At 36.9% G+C, this 17,694-nt stretch overlaps 1 protein-coding gene across 1 annotated transcript in view; it reads left to right on the top strand.

The window, feature by feature from the left end:
• Window positions 1-8,559, top strand: part of LOC306854091 (ATP-binding cassette sub-family G member 1) — a 30,846-nt gene extending 22,287 nt beyond the window's left edge. Inside the window, exons 7-15 of the mRNA XM_079391904.1 lie at window positions 1,191-1,314; window positions 1,412-1,526; window positions 2,229-2,377; window positions 2,815-2,916; window positions 3,594-3,762; window positions 3,878-3,978; window positions 4,496-4,654; window positions 4,795-4,913; window positions 7,083-8,559. Of these exons, the coding sequence (XP_079248030.1) occupies window positions 1,191-1,314; window positions 1,412-1,526; window positions 2,229-2,377; window positions 2,815-2,916; window positions 3,594-3,762; window positions 3,878-3,978; window positions 4,496-4,654; window positions 4,795-4,913; window positions 7,083-7,311 (1,267 nt within the window). The 3' untranslated portion in view covers window positions 7,312-8,559. The remainder of the gene's footprint in view (window positions 1-1,190; window positions 1,315-1,411; window positions 1,527-2,228; window positions 2,378-2,814; window positions 2,917-3,593; window positions 3,763-3,877; window positions 3,979-4,495; window positions 4,655-4,794; window positions 4,914-7,082) is intronic.
• Window positions 8,560-17,694: the final 9,135 nt, after the last annotated feature.

Genomic DNA, 17,694 nt, shown 5'->3' with positions numbered 1-17,694 from the left:
AGAAAACTTGTGTAGCATTTACAGTTTTCACTTAGAAACTGCTAGTGAATTTCACTCGTAATCTTTGTTTTATTTACAACTTTGAAAAATCATAAAATGCATGGCTATGATGCGGACTACAAGTGACGTTCCTGATCCAAATATATCTCTTACCCATGAGGTTTCTCTGTTACGTCCTTGCAATGTGTAAATGCAGTTTAATTGCATATTCACTTACAGGCTTTGCCCAGTTGGGATACTATTGGACAGTTGAGACCTGGTCTCTACGGGCTCTGTTAAGCTCTTCATTCCTCTCTGGGATTGCCTGCTAAGAACAAAAACGATTCTCTGATTTTCTGGAGATCGGCAAACTAAATTCATTTTGGCATAAAACGATACTTTCGTAAATCACATTTATACGATTAACATGCTTATCCAAGGATAAACAGATTCTCCTAGCTAGCTTCTGTAGGATGCACAAGAGCAGTACCGTTATTGTTAATATGATGTCACAGAGTTAAATAGGACACATTCATGCCTCAAAGGAATACATTAGCTGAGCGCCCAATCAGAAGCTTGTGTGTATGTGCAGTGATGTCATGGTGTTTTGAAGGCTACAGCCTCATCCTGTCCTTTAAGATAGACACTTAGTCTTCCACTTTATCCAGCGGTGTCTTTGTCATCTGTGATAATTAATATGGCCTTGATAGAGAGAGGTCAAGATTACAATCTAATCTCGTCTCTTTAACCTTGTCTGGCCCAATGATATTCATACTAGGGCAGCGCCATAGTAATAATGCAATATTGTTATATACTATAAGTAATATAATACAATACAATATATCAGTGCTATTTTGATATTTGAATGAGTTCAAGTTTATTTGTATAGCGCTTTTTACGATACAAATCGTTGCAAAGCAGCTCTACAGGAAATTAAGTTTCCACAATATATTTATATATTGCAGAACCTTAATATATTTAACTTATGGCAAAAAGTTGGGAGCCAAATGTGAAAAAGCTCTACCTCCTTTAGTGGACTTTGCTATCCTAGGTACTACCAAAAGTCCAGAGTTTTGTGACCTTAGGGAGCGGGTTGGATTGTAACGCAGGAGCTAAATTCGTCAGTTTGTTTCGATGTGACGTCGAACGTAACTAACTGAATGGGAATGATAGATAGACTGACTGTCATTTCTCTGTTTTTCTTTCTGAAGTGGACTGGACAGTTCATCCTGCTTCCAGGTGGTGTCTCTGATGAAGGCTCTTGCTCAGGGTGGTCGAACTGTCATATGCACCATTCACCAGCCCAGCGCTAAAGTGTTTGAACTCTTCGATAAGGTGATCATGATTTTATATTCATACTTGAATATTTTTAAATGCATGCTGTTATGCGAAATGCTGTCTCTTACACCTCATTCTTGGTGTTTTTTTCCAGCTTTATGTCCTCAGTCAAGGCCAGTGTATTTACAGAGGAAGAGTATTGAGCTTAATCCCTTATCTCAGAGAACTGGGGCTCAACTGTCCCACCTATCACAACCCCGCAGACTTCAGTAAGAAAATAACGCTTTCAGAACACAGTGGTCCAACATTAACACACACACACACACAAAATCGGTAAAAAAAAATTATAAAATAAAATAAATAAATAAAAACTTTCAGGAATTGCAGGAGTTTTGCTTTCAGAAGTTGAAGAAATCCAATTGGAAATCACTGAAATAAATTATTATTAGTAGTAGCATTACTGTTGTTCCCTTGAATATTTGCAGTCTGTAAAGTTACAGTATAAAAAACTTCATAAAATTTTGAGTCGGTAAGATTTTTTAAAATGTTATGTTCACCAAGGCTGCATTTATTTGACTGAAAGTGCAATGAAAAACAGTAATATTGTGAAAATGTATTACCATTTTAAATAACTGTTTTCCATTTTAATTGTGATTAAAGCTGAATTTTCTGCATCATTACTCAGTCTTCAGTGTCACATGATCCTTCAGAAATGATTCAAATATGATTTGCTCCTCAAGAAACATTCCTTATTTATTATCAACGTTTAAAAACCGTTGTCCTGGAAGTTTTACCAGTTCACTCACCACTGACAGATGCAAAATGTAATTTTTGGATGCTATCTATATGTAAATTATTAATATAGTGAGAGTAATAGAGATAATGAAAATAATACACATCTGTATTCTCAGTACAGGTGTCTTTTTGAGTTGCTCAGCAGAGTCTGAGAGTGTTTTTATTCATTTCTTCAGTAATGGAGGTGGCCTCTGGTGAATACGGTGACCAGACGGCTTGGCTGGTGAAGGCCGTTCAAGAGTGCAAGTGTGAGAAAGACTACAAAAGTGAAATGAATGGTAACGGGGTCCATAATCCCTTACTGTGGCACAGACCATCCGATGAGGTATGTAAATACATAAAGCCTTTATGTAACATGATGCAGTGGGTGTTATGTCATATGGGATCTGTAGTATCTCTATACAACGCTTTTTTTTTTGTGAAAAATTGCAGTGCAAAAATTGTTCAAAAGCACAAAAATTTAAACTTTAGGGGTACAACAGCTTTTCTCTGGGGCAGTACCTTCAAACAGACAACTTTGTAGCTTTTTTATTCCAAAACAGTTAATAAAAGTACCAACTTATTGCATATCGCTACCTTATAGATACATATTACTACTCTGAGGTACTTATATGCATCCTTTAGGAGTAAAGAAGGTACAAAGGTGTTTTTTTGTAGGTACTGCCCCAGTAACAAGCTGTACCGCAAAATGTACAATTTTGCACTTTTTTTTTTTTTTGAGAGAAAGTCTATAAATGCAATAATTTAACCCGTTTTCTTTAGGACTCTTCATCCGCAGAGGGTTGCCATAGTTTTTCTGCCAGCTGCCTGACGCAGTTTTGCATCCTTTTCAAGAGAACTTTTCTCAGCATCATGAGAGATTCGGTAAGCAGCACTGCCACCCTGTGGGGAAGTTTAATAACCCACGAAGCAGAGCCAAATATGCCAAAGAGATCATCAGCTGTTATGCAACAACAACAAAAAAGAAGCTAAACTTATCCTGTAATAATATAATGATCCTAATTACTTTTTAATATTAGTAGCGAGGTAATTGATTTAAATTTTGTGAGTTTTTACTGAAATTTACTGAATTGTTATTCAAAGATATTTCTTTTTTTTTCTTTTAATGTTTAGTGTTTTCTACTATGTTTAGTAAAAGGATTATTAAAATATAATGAATTATGCATAAATGGATAACAGATTGCCATTTCATTTACATCATCCAATGTTCTTGGAAATGCCTTTTATTGCCTGCGTGAATATTAAAAACGTATTATATATATGTATGTATAAATGATCATGGTATATTGAAATATATTGAATATGATAGATTAGAAAATACACATATAGCACATAACAGCAGAATTTAATTCTATTGAAATCTAACTTCATTTCAGATTAAAATTAAAATGAATGCATCCTGTTTGCTCTCTAAAATCATATTATTTTGAGTAACTGAGCTGCAATTCAGAAGCCATTCTCAGTTCAGTACTGATTGACACATGATAAGTAAAAACAGAAGGAACATAGGTTTGATCTGAACATGGTTTTTCTTGGTTTAGGTGTTGACTCATTTGCGCATCATCTCTCATCTTGGGATTGGAATTCTGATCGGTCTTTTATACCTGGGCATTGGCAACGAGGCCAAGAAGGTCCTTAGCAATTCCGGGTTCCTGTTCTTCTCAATGTTGTTCCTCATGTTTGCAGCTTTGATGCCCACCGTCCTCACATGTGAGTCTGTATGATTTGTGTACAAATGTCCATTATATTCTTTATGATGCACACTTTCACTAACATGATAATAACATGCTATCCTTGCTCATGTTCTTTCTGATTGTTATTATAGTTCCTCTTGAGATGGGCGTCTTTCTGAGAGAACATCTGAATTACTGGTACAGCCTAAAGGCATACTACTTGGCCAAAACAATGGCGGACGTCCCGTTTCAGGTAACATGGAACAAAAGAAAACGTGTGGTTTCCTCCTGAAAAGGTGCATGCTTGGTTGTTTTGCTCAACAAAGATTTACAAAGTGGATAAGAATAAGATTTACAGTCGAGTTTCCTTAGACAGTTAAAAATAGAACAAAAAGCTGTGGCATAAACACGTTATTGGAGCTCGAAGCAGATTTACTTTTCAGGTCAAATCACTGTTCACCCAGTTTAGACAAATCCTGCTGCAACATTGCATAAGCAGCCTTTGGTCAGAAATCAGAAATGTCCTCTAGTGTCTCTACAAGAAATATTCTCCAATTAGGTGGGGAAAAAAGTTACCAAACATACCAAAAATGTTTATTATTATTATTATTATTATTATTACTCATGAAGTAATAAATTCCAAGGCCACTAATCAAATTCGCAACATTGAATGTTAAGGACGTATATTCAGATTGTCAGTCTTTTCTCTAAAACAGATACAAAATACTTTCAGAAAAGGATCAATCTGAGCAATCTTTTCTTCCTCACAGATTGTGTTCCCAGTGGCCTACTGCAGTATAGTGTACTGGATGACATCTCAACCTCCAGATGCAGTTCGTTTCATACTTTTCCTGGCTTTGGGGACACTCACGTCACTGGTTGCACAGTCACTGGGACTGTTGATAGGAGCAGCATCCACGTCATTACAAGTAAATACCACAATATGTTTAACTCATCTGGTATTTTTCATATGCTTGATATTATGTGAACAATTTACCTCATTATTAATACATTTCGATGCCGTAGAGAATTAATGTTATATTGATGCAGTATTGTGTTTCTTTGACAGGTAGCAACTTTTGTCGGTCCTGTCACAGCCATCCCTGTGCTGCTGTTTTCAGGCTTCTTTGTCAGTTTTGACACCATTCCAAAATACCTCCAATGGATATCATACATTTCCTATGTCAGGTAAAGCAACCTCAGGAAATGTATTGAGCTGTGATAGATGCACCAAATTCATTCTTCTGGATTTTTTTTAAATTAGGAACAGCAATTACCTTTAATATGTATCATCTGCAATTATTTGTACTTTAGTTATTTATACCTGAAGACAGCAGGAAATAAATGATTGACCAGCAATATTAGAGCATGTTATGTGCCCTTGTGAAGAGGGGGGATAGTTTTAAAAATACTATTTAATATGGAAATAATATACTTTAAAAGAAAATACTTAAGTGTAAACTGAATGTAATGTTTTCAGATACTTAAACACGTTATTTATCATGTATTAAATGTATAGTTTTTAGCTAATCAGACTTTTATATTTACTTATATCCATATCTGCCATCATTCACATTATAGCATATAGTGGATCATTACTCCTTGTAATACCAGGCATCTCCTGGGCATTCTTTAGTTCGCTCTAATTGGACACTATATTGCTCTATAGCAAGACTCAGAACTACTTTCTTTCGAAGACCAGGATATTTAAATGAAAATTCATAATGATCAAACAACAGAGCCTAATACATTAATATATTTAGAATAATAAAAAAAAAATTGCAGGACAGTTCAGTATTTTTTTTATTATGTGACCTAAAATATTAGAAAATATTATTATTAAAATATTACATTCATGTTTTTATTATTAAATATTTGGATTACAATAACTGTCAAGTGTGCAGTTCAGTCATTTGTATTATTAGGTGCCCTAAAATGTTAAATTATTATACGTTTGTTTTTATTATAAAAAATATTTGTAATCAAATTTCCTGTTAAGTGTGGTAGTTCAGTCATTTATATTATTATGTGCCTTAAAATGTTAAAATATATTATTCATTTTATTATAAAAATATTTTTCATCGAAACTACTGTCAGATGTGCTAATATATCATTTTGTGCCCTAAAATATTATATTTATTATATAAAATGTATTGTAAAATATTTAGCATTAAAATTAGTCAAGTGTGCCAGTTCAGTCATTTTTATTATTATGGGCGATAAAATGTTAAAATATTTTATTTTTGATTATATACTTTTTTTTTTGCAAAATATTTGGACGATTGCACAGTTCTTAAATATTTTTGCTGATGATTATTATTGGTAAATGCAAAACAAACTTGATCTTGTCCTACACACTTAGGACTCTTAGTACATGTTGATATGTGATTTCATAATTACTTCTATTTTCTTTGAATTATGCTTAAAGTGTACTGATGAATGTACTGACAAGCATTTATGGTAACCAAAAGTGTAAAAATGGAATCTGTATTAAAACTTGTATTTGAATATATTTATAATTGCACATTTGTAATGATGAACTTTCAATTTAGAAAATGAATTATTTTTAAAAGTCACATAAACAAACAAACAAAAAAAAACACTGCAGTTAAAATCATAATCAAATACTTTACGGCCTGGTTGCACAGACAGGGTTTAGACTAAGCCAGGATTAGGCCATTTAAGTAATTTTTATAAATGTGCCTTAGACAAAAACATTACTTGTGTACATCTCGAGACAAAACAAAGGCATTGATATATTTTAAGATCAGTCAGTGCAAGTTTCTTTCTGCTGAAACAGCTCAGACTTACATTTTAGTCTGGGACTAGGCTTAAGCCTTGTCTGTGAAACCAGGGGTACATGTTCTTTAATATGTCAATCTACACAAAAAGTGCACTTCTTAAAAACATTACAAAATGATATTAAAATACAGTTACAAAGTGTACTTTTTAATGTGTGCTTAAGTGTGTCAAGAGACAGTCATTAAAGTTACTTAGTAGCCTTTATTTAATTAATATGATATAATCTGCAAGTGTAGTTTTAACAATATACTTTTAATATTTGAAGTACACTGCAAGTGAATATTAAATACAATTAAGTTCACGTCTCTAACATCACAAGGGTGTTTAACTCCTTTACAATGCAGTCAAATCCTGATGCATAATATAACATTATTTCCTGAACAGGAATTCTACTTTACTTAGAAAACACATCTCATTATGGAAATTAAATATTTTAATTTTAATAAATTTTTATTTTAATCAATCAGAATCAAGTATTCCAGAGACCTTTATAATTCAACAAAACATGGTACCAGTATATCTGATATCTTAATATCTTCTTCTAAATCCCTTTAGATATGGTTTTGAAGGAGTCATTCTGTCCATCTACGGGCTTGACCGCGAAGACCTGCACTGCGACAAAGATGAGACATGCCACTTCCAGAAGTCAGAAGCCATTTTGAAGGAGCTGGATGTTGAGGATGCAAAGCTCTACCTGGACTTCATTGTGCTGGGCATCTTCTTTGTGTCGCTCCGTCTGATCGCCTACTTCGTCCTGCGATACAAGATCAGTGCTGAGAGGTAGACTTGTGGAAGACCCGATGACTGTCGAGACTTTACTGCCCAGGGAGGGCTAGGCTGAGAAAGCCAATGCAGAGAGGGTTTGTTCCCCCCAAACTGACCATCGCCATGTTTTCCCACACTGGACAGAAACCTGGGCTCAACTTGAAGCCACAGTATGTAGATGCCCAGCTTTTGCGTGCTTTTATAAGAAAACAGAGCTTAGAACGCAACAGTTTTGGGGCTCAACCAAACGTCTCTATGGATAGAGAGACATGGCCGCTCTGAAGAAAACTCGTAGAAACTGATGAAAGACTTTCACAGGAACAGTTCTGATTTTGACTGAAAAAGTAATAATGCTGTTTTGCCTGATGGTATTGCAGAGCTGGAATCTGGCCCTTGTGAAAAAGAAGTGTGTTTAATTGTATTAAATGTGCACTTTTAGTGGACTTCAATCTTAAAACGTACTTGTAGATAATATAATATTAATTAAAATAAAATACCACTTAAGAGAGTACACTGTCATGAGTGTTTCTTAATACATTTAAGTACACTTTGTAATAATGTAAAATCAAAAGACTTAGTTTAATATAAAGTACTTGATTATAATTTAAACTGTAGTGTGTTGTTTAATATTACATTTCAAAGTATATTTTAAATGTGCTATATTGTAACTTATACATTACAAACATGAATATACAAATCCATATACAAATACATGACATGCAAGTTTTAAATAGAAACCACATTAAAGTATATTTTGTTTTACCATAAATGCTTTTCAGTACATTCAGCATTAAACTTTAACCATATTTCACTGACAACAGAAGTAATTACATATATTAGTGTACTTAAGTGGGTCAAAAAAGTGCTCTAAAATTCGGGCTGATACAAACATACACAAATGCCTTTTCATTTAATTGCAGTTAAAATGTGATTAAGTGTGCAAATACAGTACAATTGGTTTACAAGTATATTCTTTTAAAATAAATTATTTCTTCAATAAGTACTATTTTTAAAAAGTATGCTAAAGTGTGCTTCTTTTTCACAAGGGTGCATAGGTTGAGCACATAGATGTAGATTGTTTTTGTTCCTATTTATGGTTTGATGTAAAGGACGATAATTAATTGCTGGCATTTAATGACATTCCTTCTACATTACTGAAAAGCTCTCATTCTGTCGGTAATGGCTGCTTCTCTTGTGGTGGAATAATAACTTGAAAAAATGGGTTTCAAGCCCATCATAGGAACAAATAAAACCGTAGTATGCACATACTGTGATCATTAATATAACATTGAAAGAGAGCTAAAAACCCAAGATGACTTGATCTCATTAGAATGAAAAAAGAAAAATGCATCAAATCCTAACTGTGTGCAATTTTTGTGCCACTAGGGTCACCAAACACAACTGCAAAAATAATGACAGTTTTCAAAAAGGTTTCTTGAACCCCTCCTGCCATTGGTTGAGCAAACAGATAAGTCTCGCCTCCAACTCACAGATGTTGTAAAAAGTAACTGGCTTGCTGGGTAATGTGGCATGTGGTGACATTTAATTCATGCTGACATTTTGGGTGTGTATTTAAAAAAATTAATTTTGGATTAAAAAGTACATGCATCAGGTTTAAAGCTCAATACAGCATGTTTGGATAATTGGTCTATAGACTTTAATGACTTTTGCTTGTGTTGATGGGGGCACATTATCTGATAAACCATCTTCATATGCGAATAAGAATTTTGCCAGCTTTTGCAAAATGCATGGCTTTTATTTGTTCATTGATTGGATTTCACCACTGTTAACAAATTCAAAGTTGGCAAACCATAAAATTTTCTTCCTACATTCAGAATTGTCTTTTGGATTTACAATTTCACGTTTACTATTCTAAATGCCTTTAATTTTCCTGAATTATTGATTCAAAGGTCATATAAGTAATCATAGAGGATCTCAGACACCTCCATGTGGCATTTATCAACCAAACATTTATTATTCACATTAAAGGGTCATTGATTAAAGCTTTATTCTTTGTTGACATCTATGCACAAATTTCATACTTTCTGGTTATGGGACAATAAAAAAATAATTATTTTTATGGGACGAAAAAAATGAAGAAGAATGTTATTTATTATCTGTGTTCTTTGTATTAATGTCCACATTGTGACCTTCGAGCTGTTGGTCCACAGAGCATTATTCACTAAACATTGCAGGCACAACGTGAATGCTGAGCTTTAACTCAAGTGTTATGACCATTATAATCATACCAAACCTTTGCTGTGGATCTTGATGTGGAAATCGATGCAATCTTGCTAGATATATTACCTCTGTTCTTTTGGTATTTCTGCATAGAATGTAGAGCATATTTTTTATCCGTTTTTAAATATATGTTAATTGTATATTGTTTTTATTATTTAGTTGGCTTCTTTGAATCTTGTACTTACAATATGAAATTTAGAACTAAAATGAAAGAGGTTGCTGCAGACATTAAAAGTTATTTAATATGCCACATCTGAAATGGTCTTCTACGATATGTTTCTGCTACACAAATTGTTACATTTTAGATATAATAATAATAATAAAGATTAATTGTTTTCAAAGTGCTTGTGCTTGTTCTGTGCTGTTTTATGGATCTGAATGCTTCACAGGTTTGTTTGTTTTTTTGGGTGGAGGGTCTAGCCTCTCTCTTTTACTCTCTTCACCACACTTCTCTTCTTTAAGCATGCATGCTAGGGATACTGGAAGGTAAAAAAATAAATAAAAATGGAAGAAAATTATGAACAAGAGTGAAGGGATGAAGAGCATGTATCAGAACAGAACAAATTAGGAGAGGTAAATGAGGAAGTCAGACAGTCAACAAAAAAAAAAAAACTGTAATTGAGGGAAAGAAGCAGTAGAGTAAAAACTGAATCAAGTCCAAAAGTGTAGAAAACAAGAATACTGCATTCAACCCAGGATCACTGGAAATATGGGACTCAAAATATGTTGCTTTGGGTACATTTATATATAATTACAAAAAAGTTATGCTGTAAATTCTGTTTATAGTGTAACCATTCTGTCTACAGTGTACCCATTCAATACCTCCATGTAGATATAAGGGAATAATATGTGACGTTTGGTGAATAAAGGGCTAACAACCTGTAAAATAACAAATAATTTATACTGTAAGTATTATGAAACTATGGGGTACCTATTCAAATATTACGTGGTAGGCTATGTATGACATACTATTCTAAACAACAGTCTTATGTTTGGGAGTGATTTAGAAAGACAATATACTTTTTATAATTTTATATTGGTATATTATTATAGATCTAGGTATTTTTAACCATATTCTATTATTAAAGGATACATTATTGAGATTACTGCACAACAAAACTGGACATCTAGTGAAATGAGTTAATGAGTTTCTGCTATGATTTATATTTCACAGGTGAGCTTACCTTATGAAAGCTTATTCGTCGATATCTGCAACTTCACACCAGCAACTTCCCAACACCACTATCACCAAATAACTTTGCATGATATACCATCAAGGTTCAACGCATCTTAAAATAAGCTTACCTCTTTCCAGCTGTTCGCAAAAAATAAATAAAAAATACAACATGATACAACACTTGTATTTAAGTGGATGTGTATACTGGCTGTGCAAATCTAGACTTTTTCTGTTCCTCCCTTGTTCCATGTATTTACAGGGTAAATACAAACATTTGCAGGCTGTAATTTAAAGTGGTGCCTGTTCCCCCTTATTCCATGTAGTTACAGGATAAATATAATATCTTCGAGCTGTAATTTAAAGCTTGTTCCCCCTTATTCCATGTAGTTATCGGGTAAATATAACATAGTCTAGGTGTAATTTATAGTGGTGTTTATTCCCCCATTATTCCATGTAGTTACAGGGTAAATATAACATTTGTGGGCTGTAATTTAAAGTGGTGCTTGGTTCCCCTTATTCCATGTTACAGGGTAAATATAACATCTTCGAGCTGTAATTTAAGGAAGTGAAAATAGCATATAGCTGAAACTTCACAGACACATTCTGGGGACACCCAAGACCAATATTACATCTTTTAAAAAGGAGCATAACATAGTGCAAATCTTGGTTTTGTCCCATTGTAACCCACCTCCTCTCCACATGGAGGGATGTTGAAAGATGTTCACAACTAGCTACAAAATGGCATAGGCATTCGCGTTTTTTTCCACAATAATAATCTTTTGTCAGGCAGTACTCCATTCTGGGAGATATCTATGATGATAGTGGTTTTGTTACAGGGTGTATGCTACAGGAGCGCACGACGATGGCAGGTATACAAATAATAGTATCTCACAGAAGGAACAGGAAATCCAGGAACATGAAGTAGCAAAACACAAAGGTTAACGTATAATAGCGGACAACGGAACTGGGGAGAACACAGGCTTTAAAGGCTGAACACAATCAAGGGGAAATAGAAACAGGTGTGGAGCTAATTAACTAATAACCATGGGAACAAACTAGAAAGGCTGAACACAGACATAACTAAACAAAAACAGATCATAACTGTGACAGGTTTAAAATCCTTCCAGAATCTTAAAACTCAATATAATCTGCCAGGCACCTCCTTCTTTATGTATTTGTGTATTAGATCGGCCCTACGGGCATATGGGGTGCCTTGGAACTCTCAACTGCCTGTTCACCCTTTACACAAACTAATCCTTCCTTCTGAGGAATCTCCCTCCTCTGCTTAAGTCATCTATCTCTTTCTTCTTGTGCATTCATACAAACCTTTATCTATTACAGTTAATTGGGCTAAGGATCTTAATGAGGATGTCCATGTTTTATTTTCGGATCAGATATGGGGTATGTTTAAATTGTCTTCTAAAAACCCTAATCACCAAATGATTAATTGGAAATTGCTGCATAGGGTTTACTTGACTCCAATGAAACGTTTTTGTATGATTCTGTCGTCTTCTCCTAAGTGTAATCTCTGTTCCCAATGAGTTTTAGGCACGTTTTTGCATTTTATTTGAGAGTGCCCCTTTCTCTCACCTTTTTTAACTATTAGTTGGGTACTGAGATATGTTTGACTCCGCGTCATTTTTTCATGAATGACTTTTGGGACTTCACCTTGTCTGTCCAACAAAGATGTTTACTGTTAGGTGCTCTCACAGCAGCAAAACAATTGCTTGTAAGCCGTTGGAATCCTCCTCACACAATGGGTAGACGAACCTGGACTGTGTATTTGTTGGACATTATCTCGATGGAACTCTCTACTTCTCATATACACAAATCTACTGTAAATTCATGGCATTCAGCTTTTAATGTTGTGTCATCTCTTCTAAAATCTTTGTAAAAAATATTTTATTGTTATTTATCTATTAATATTAATTAATATATTTTTTATTAAAACATCGCCCCTAACACGGGTCTGGTGACGGAGCGTGCAGCTCTCGCCTGTAACGCCGTGTTTAAAAAGTGGTGTTGAGGATAACTTATCTTCACCTAGACACAAAATACAAACGACTGTTTTAGGAATAGGAAAAAAATGAAAAATTATTCTACAATATGACCGAGGCATCATCACCTAAAACCCCCGAGAAGACCGTTGAGGGCGCTATGGCTGATCTCACTCTGGCACATAGTAAGATGAAACACGGCCCGTGTTTGACCAAATTCCTCCACGAACCTTTGGATAATGTTAAGCGCGAGTATCATTTATCCGGTAATTGTATTTGCTGTTACAATTTTGACAAGACCGACAGGGAGGTCAGGCTGAGCACCATGGATACCGATAAAAGATTCTCGTACGACACCAGCGATGACCCGATCTGTTTTTCACCATAAAACACTGGTGTTTATTTTACAACTACGTTTGGCGTGATTTAAAAGACGGATGCCATGATCCTCTATTCATAGGGGAATGGAACGGTGTCACACCTGGAATGCGATGCAGAGTGTTAAGGGATCACGTAAACAAGCACAGCGATGACTACATTTATATACTTTGTAGCGATAGCACCGTCTGTCTGAACGCGTTTGACCGATATCTGAAGAGGACCATCTCAAATACTATAACATTAAATTCTTGTTTCAATGGAAAGACGTACCTGCGTTAGAAGACATATTGGGAAAGATTGACAAATTGTTTAAGTGGTGCGATGTGTTTGATAGATACAACAACATAAAAGTGAAATTGTTTCACCCTGAATGGTGCGTGACCAGTCGGAGATGCGTTCACGTTGCATCGCCTACATTCTATAACCATTAAATACAGACCTAGAGGACGCTCAGAGGAAATAGGCTTCAACCGCTAATGTCAGCAACATGACCCAAGAAAACATTTCAACGACTCCTAGTTTTGTATTCGACGATGTCGCATCCGCTGCGGCGGCATCTACGGACAACATCACCTGGTTGAACAAATTTTGCACAGAGCTCGGATACCATAACCTCGCTTTCCTGGCAAAGTACGGACCGTTGCAATCTGTGGTGGGTGACACTACAACCTCTGATACCGTCTCGGACAACGTCGACGGGTGTATCGGTGTAACCGGGCAAAAAATCATTAAAGCTGTTGTAGGGATCATTCTGGAACATCTGGTTGACAGACAGTTAAAAAAATTGCTATGGTTGTACGGTGGATCATCCTTCGCAAACGCAACATTCATGTCTCTATGAGGCTCCTGCGTACTATTTTCTCGGATGTTTTGAAGAACTAAGGGGTAAAGTGTGTAAACCTGATCTAAAACACATTCTGTCCCGAACCTTGAAACTGTTTGGTTTATCCCCACACCTCCAAAGGATTCAGGGTGTTGTCGATGCTGTTCTGTGCGAGCTCAGAGATGAGATGTTCATAGTGGGGGGATTGGCTGAACTCAGGACGAAGCTTGTGAACGAAACCTGTGAACAGGCTGTTTATGACGCTGTTGACAACTGGAAGAAAAGTGTACCTGCGGATTTTGACTAAACTGAGAACATGGGAAACCTCTGCAACACGACCTGTCTGACAAAACTCTTATTTAAACAACAAATTAAGAGAGAAATAATTGTCACGGCACGCCGCGAGGGTGCCGTGGAAAAGATGGAGTCTGGGTCCAAATGCAGGTGAGGGTATTTAATAGAAACAAAAAGGCCAACACGGCACAAAAAACAAAACAGAAAAGGACTGTGCAGGATATCAGAGACTGACTCAGACAAAGTGAAGATGCGATCAGAACATTGAAACCTGAGGAGCTGGAATTCAGAGAGGCTCCAAGAAACAGGATGTAGTAAATCTAGTCTGAAGCAAGCAAATTAACCAGCAAGCCTCTTTCACAAAACAGCTTTCAACATTGAGACAAAAGAACACTTATTGATAATTTCAATTCAAGAAGGAGACTGTCAAATTTGTTGCAAGTAATCAAGACTGATGGTCACATGTAAGCCTGTGATAGAAAATATAAACTCTCTCTTGGGCGGGTCTCCACACATAGAAGACAGACCAAACCAAAATTCCTTTGTCTAAAGAACACGCCTTCATTCACCATAGAACTATACAAAGACTTTATTTTTCATATGCACATAAAATCATCCTAAAAGGACATTTCTATGCAGAACCCCATATTATGTTGTACCCGCATATCATGTTTTAATCAAATAATATGTATGTCTTTTTAATCATTATTGAATAGCTGAAGGATTCAAATGCATGTTTAGTATGTATGAGTTTGAAAATTCATGCTTTAAATGTTTCTTCCAATCAATTCTTTGTCAAATGCATCATAGTCTTGTTATTAGAACAATCATGGACAAGAGTATACTTTGCAAGGGCCTGTAAAATTCGGACCATGTGACTGATAACAAGCTGATTAAGGCACACCCCTAGCTAAGATAATAGCCTATCTAATTGGTCAAGACACCAGAGGGGATGTGTCCAGAAGCCGAGTTAAAACTCTTGTCCCTCCTTCTCCTCTCTCTCTTGCCGCACTCTCTTTACGCTCTCTGGCTGCGCTCTCTCTCTTGCTCTCTCCTCTTCTCTTCTGGCCCACGTGCCATAATGAGAAGAAAACAACTTAGTCTCATTACATCCTTTTATTTTTATTCTTTTACTTTAGTTTCTTTTCTTTCCGTGGAGTTTTGTGTTCTAATGTAAGTTTGCTACAAAGTCCAGCTCCGACTGCACTTGCTTCAAACTTCGACCAGACCAACTCCGCATCCTCAGCCAACGCCCAAGACCTCACTTCAAAGACTACTGAACTTCCAGCCAATCAGACACTTCGGGAAACCCCCTGTCTGCAATGAGGACACAACCCCAAAGCAATCAAGCACACCTCCAGGTTCTAACTGAATCAGGTGCAGTTGAAATAAATTTTAGCCTCATTGAGAAATTCAAAGCGAGGGTTAAATAAGTGATTGATCGTTGTTCAGGTCTATGCAATTGAACATATTGCTGTAAACTTGGGATATCACATTTCCATTCTCTTAAACTCATCCTTTCCTCACTTTCTCTCTTTCTGCAATGTGTGAATGTGTGAATGCTTGTGTTCATGTGTTAGATTAGTTTATGTCTTAGGTTTATATAAATAAAATCTGACTTATATTGAAAAGAGAAGTATCTTGTGTTTTCTGCTCACAAGTTAATGTCTTAATCTGCCGATTTTGTTACTGTGCTATTAAATAGTGTTTTCACTATATTTTGGATTTTAATATCCAGTCCAGAGTTTGTTATACGGCTCGTTCAGTGAATCGCCGTAACACTGATTCTGTTCAAATCCCTATAAAATCATAAATGATTCCCTTTGAGCTAAATTAAACTATTTCTTTAAATTACATATTAATATTATATGTATTAAGCTTACAACTGGTATACAGAAACAGCAACGAGGTGCGTGTATCCCAGCCCAGAGCAAACACTCGAAACAAACAATACAAACACAATTTCAAAAACACTTAAAGCTATGATCTACGATTTCAAAGATTGTTCATTATTAATAACCTCGTTTAGAAGCTGGTTATGGTTCTACAGTACAATCCTAATAATATGAAGAGAAAAAAGAATGAAAAAAATCCATTCACTCTATTGGGTGTACACCCGCAGAGAAATTGACCAATGTAAGCTGTCCGGCCGGACAGCTTACATTGGTTAACTGCTCTCATCCAATCCCCTGCTCCACTCGCGTCTCCACCCACTGCACCCCACCCCGCCCCCTCCTGCGACATGAAATTTCGCGCGAAAGTAGGCAGCATCAACTCAGCAATGGAGCAAAACCAACAAACAGACAGCAGCAAGCGGCCCCTGCTCGCCCCAACAGTCAAGGTTGGAAGAAAGAGAAAGTCAATTGAGGAAAGAGCAGAGATTAAAAAAAAATGTGAAGAACGCCGGACTCAAAGCCGAATCAATATAGGGTCCACCATTGCCCGTTGGAGGAAGCTTCAGAGAAACCTTGGACTTAAAACCGACGCTGACATGGCTGACTTTTTGTTGAGCAGGTAAGCATTTATTTATACTTTTATGGTGTGGTGTATTACATAAATAGCTTTTTATCAGTCTGACAACATGATCATGCTACCGGTCGGCATTGGAATGTTAGCCGTTCAGCATCGCCTATCACGGGTCAAAGTAATTGTATTTCTTGAAGTGCTTGACTATTTCAGTAGACCTAACGTTAGCGGTTTTCTATTCGAGCCGATAGAACATTGCATGTGTTGCTAATCTTGCGTGTGCGTGACCTCAAACGTGTGCCTCTGAGCTATTTTCCATGTTTACTCCTGCTTGACTGAGTGACGTTGTTCAGGTCGTTTCCCGGTGGGAGGGATCAGGTAGCACAGAGGGGAGGGGTGTGCGTGTGGAGGGGCGGGATGAGTTTTTTAAAAATTCTGGCTTTCTCGACTGATTTTCAACATTGTAGACTACAGCTTTAATGGAACCAGGCAGAGTGGTGGGAGAGTGTTGTATAAATAGTCCATGACAATGGGGAACAGCTGGGGGTGTAATGAGTGGGACAGGTGTGTGTGATGTGACTGGTGTATGTGTTTACGGGAGATGAGTCCAGGAGGAAGGGAGATGGTGACCTCTGGTGGAGACGGGTAGAACTGCCGGGCCCGGACTCATGACATTCCTCCCTTAAGGAACGGCTTCCAGACGTTCCAGCAAAAAACTCCCAAAAGTCCGGAGGGAGGTGGAACAGGGGGAGGGATGGCGGGCCAGGCCCGTGCAGCGGCAGAGGGCCCAGAGACACCTCTGTGCCAGGGTGCCAGGCAGGCGCCGGCAGAGCAGGAGGCCAAGGTGGGGCAGGCAGAGCAGGAGGACCGCAGGCAGACACCGCCGCTGCCTCGGAAGCCCTGTGAGCGGGCACCGCCGCCTCGGAAGCCCTGTGAGCGGGCACCGCCGCCTCGGAAGCCTTGTGAGCGGGCACCGCCGCCTCGGAAGTCTTGTGAGCGTTCACCGCCACCTCGGAAGCCTTG

Source organism: Barbus barbus (assembly GCF_936440315.1).
Source record: "Barbus barbus genome assembly, chromosome: 34".
Classification (NCBI taxonomy): domain Eukaryota; kingdom Metazoa; phylum Chordata; class Actinopteri; order Cypriniformes; family Cyprinidae; genus Barbus; species Barbus barbus.
This window is presented reverse-complemented; position numbering and strand designations above follow the sequence as displayed.